The 1,992-nt window shown below is 38.9% G+C and overlaps 1 protein-coding gene across 1 annotated transcript; it reads left to right on the top strand.

The window, feature by feature from the left end:
- Window positions 1-522: 522 nt before the first annotated feature.
- LOC149225024 (zinc-ribbon domain protein) lies at window positions 523-1,477 on the top strand. The gene has a single exon (XM_089383631.1). It carries the CDS (start codon window positions 784-786, stop codon window positions 1,132-1,134), a length of 351 nt encoding a protein of 116 aa, XP_089239757.1. The 5' UTR covers window positions 523-783; the 3' UTR covers window positions 1,135-1,477.
- Window positions 1,478-1,992: the final 515 nt, after the last annotated feature.

The raw sequence follows: 1,992 nt of genomic DNA on the forward strand, positions 1-1,992 counted from the left end.
TATTTAATTTTTATTAATTTATTGTCAATATTTTTACTTAATTGAGTTTTATTCATGAGCATACTTAACTCTCACCCTTCCCATAAAGAAAACCTAATAGAAATTAAACCCACACAAAACTAAGGCATTGTCTACTGAGGCCACAAATTTGCCTGGATGCCCGGATGCAGTTTTTCGCTGAAATTCAGTGTTTCTTTTCTTTCAAAATATCAAAATGCTAGAGTGTTTGAAATGGTTTTTGGATAGTGAAAATGGATTCAATGTTTGAAATGGTTTTTGGATAGTGAAAATGGATTCAACACGGTAAAGAACCCCGTCGCAACTAAAATCCTAAAATTTGACAGCTATAACCCAATTTTTATTTTTAAAAAAATCTGCCTGATTTATTATAATCTCGCCAAAATTTCCATTATTTTCCAACTAATTTATGGATGGATTTTTTTAATAAGAAACTATTTCCAAAACTAATCAGCACATCATCCCCCTCATAATCCAAGGATGAGTTGCATATTCGTAAATCATCCCCTGATTGGCATGGTTTATATGTGCGTTGATTAGTTCCGTAGTATCTCGGTTAACTTTCTTTCCTCAATGTCCCAATGTAGGTTGATTATACCCGAAGTAACTGGTCTGGATTGATTCCTCTGCGTGTTAACACGTTGTCAATGTCGGGCCGAGAGTTACACGATTCTTCTCGAGCATTCCATGGGAGCCTATATTTTGCAAAGACTCTTAGCTCGTTAATCGTGGCCAAGTCTAAACGCAAAACCCTAATAGAGAACAATGTTTTTCTTCTTCGTGGGAGGCGTGAACCAGGAAGTCCGTCAAGTGCTGCAGTCCGGCGTGGGCCGATGCCTGAGTTGCGGCTCACAGGCTTCTCTGGTAAGCTACGATAATGTCTTGAAGCTCTTCTTCATTCCGGTATGGCGGTGGCCTGGCAAGGACTCGGCCGTTTACTGTGATAATTGCGGGTTTCTAATGCCGAAGGGCTTGTTCAGAGAAGGTAGACTTCCGCCCCATCTTACACCGGAGCAGAATCGCGATTCCCTTGCTGGAGAACTGCGCTGCTGGTCCTGTTCCCGCTTGTTGGAACGGGAATTCAATTTCTGCCCTTTCTGTGGGTCCGCGCAATGATTTTCAGATTTTCTTTTATTTCATGTACAGTGCTTAATCTGTTAGTGAAATCATCAGAAACAATGATTTTATTTTAGTTTAGATTTAACCTGAAGGAGCTTTTTGACTGACCGTGTATGCCTGAATTGTATGAGTGGATGAAGACCGGTGCGATCCTTATATTTCGTCTTATTAAGATGTAAACTTGGGGTTTAACATCTAGGGTTTGAAATATTTACAGTGAAAAAAATTTGCTCGGCGCGGCAAGTATTGTGGTCGTAAAATCTTTATCAATTCAGTTTGTTGAGAATATAAGTTTTTCCCCAAGGTTTAAGGAATAAAAGTTATTAAGGTTTCCTTGCTATGTCTTCTTCTTTGTAAACTGAGCTTGAAATGAAGGTAATTTCGTTCTGGATGTCTGTATTATATGATCAATACTAGGAAAAATCTGAAAATGTTTTATGGCATATGCTCGCGGAGGCTTAAGCTTTTTTAATGGCTTGAATCTGGTTTTACTATTATTTCAATAGTATTTAATTATTAGTATTCTGGAAGGAAATCTGGGTGTGTACATTCCTTGGATGGTGTAGTATTGCAGAGCTGTAGGTGATACAGCCATTCCTGCAACGGTGGAGTATTGCCGACAACCAGGCGATACTGTTTTGTGGTTTTGTTGCTAAGTTTCATTTCATTAATGATTGGTGAGGAATTGTGGATTTGAAGGAAACGAAGGATGGAAGTGACTAAAGTGAGGAATTGTGGATTTGAAGGAAACGAAGGATGGAAGTGACTTCGATGCTGCTGCTGCACTTGTTTACATGTTTGCGAAGTGTTTCCTGGGATGAAAGGGATTTCGATGATGTTTTTTGTTTGTTTGTT

The sequence above is a fragment of the Pinus tabuliformis genome, chromosome Q (assembly GCF_031772625.1).
Source record: "Pinus tabuliformis cultivar Carrire ecotype Pingquan chromosome Q, CPIR1, whole genome shotgun sequence".
Classification (NCBI taxonomy): Eukaryota; Viridiplantae; Streptophyta; class Pinopsida; order Pinales; family Pinaceae; genus Pinus; species Pinus tabuliformis.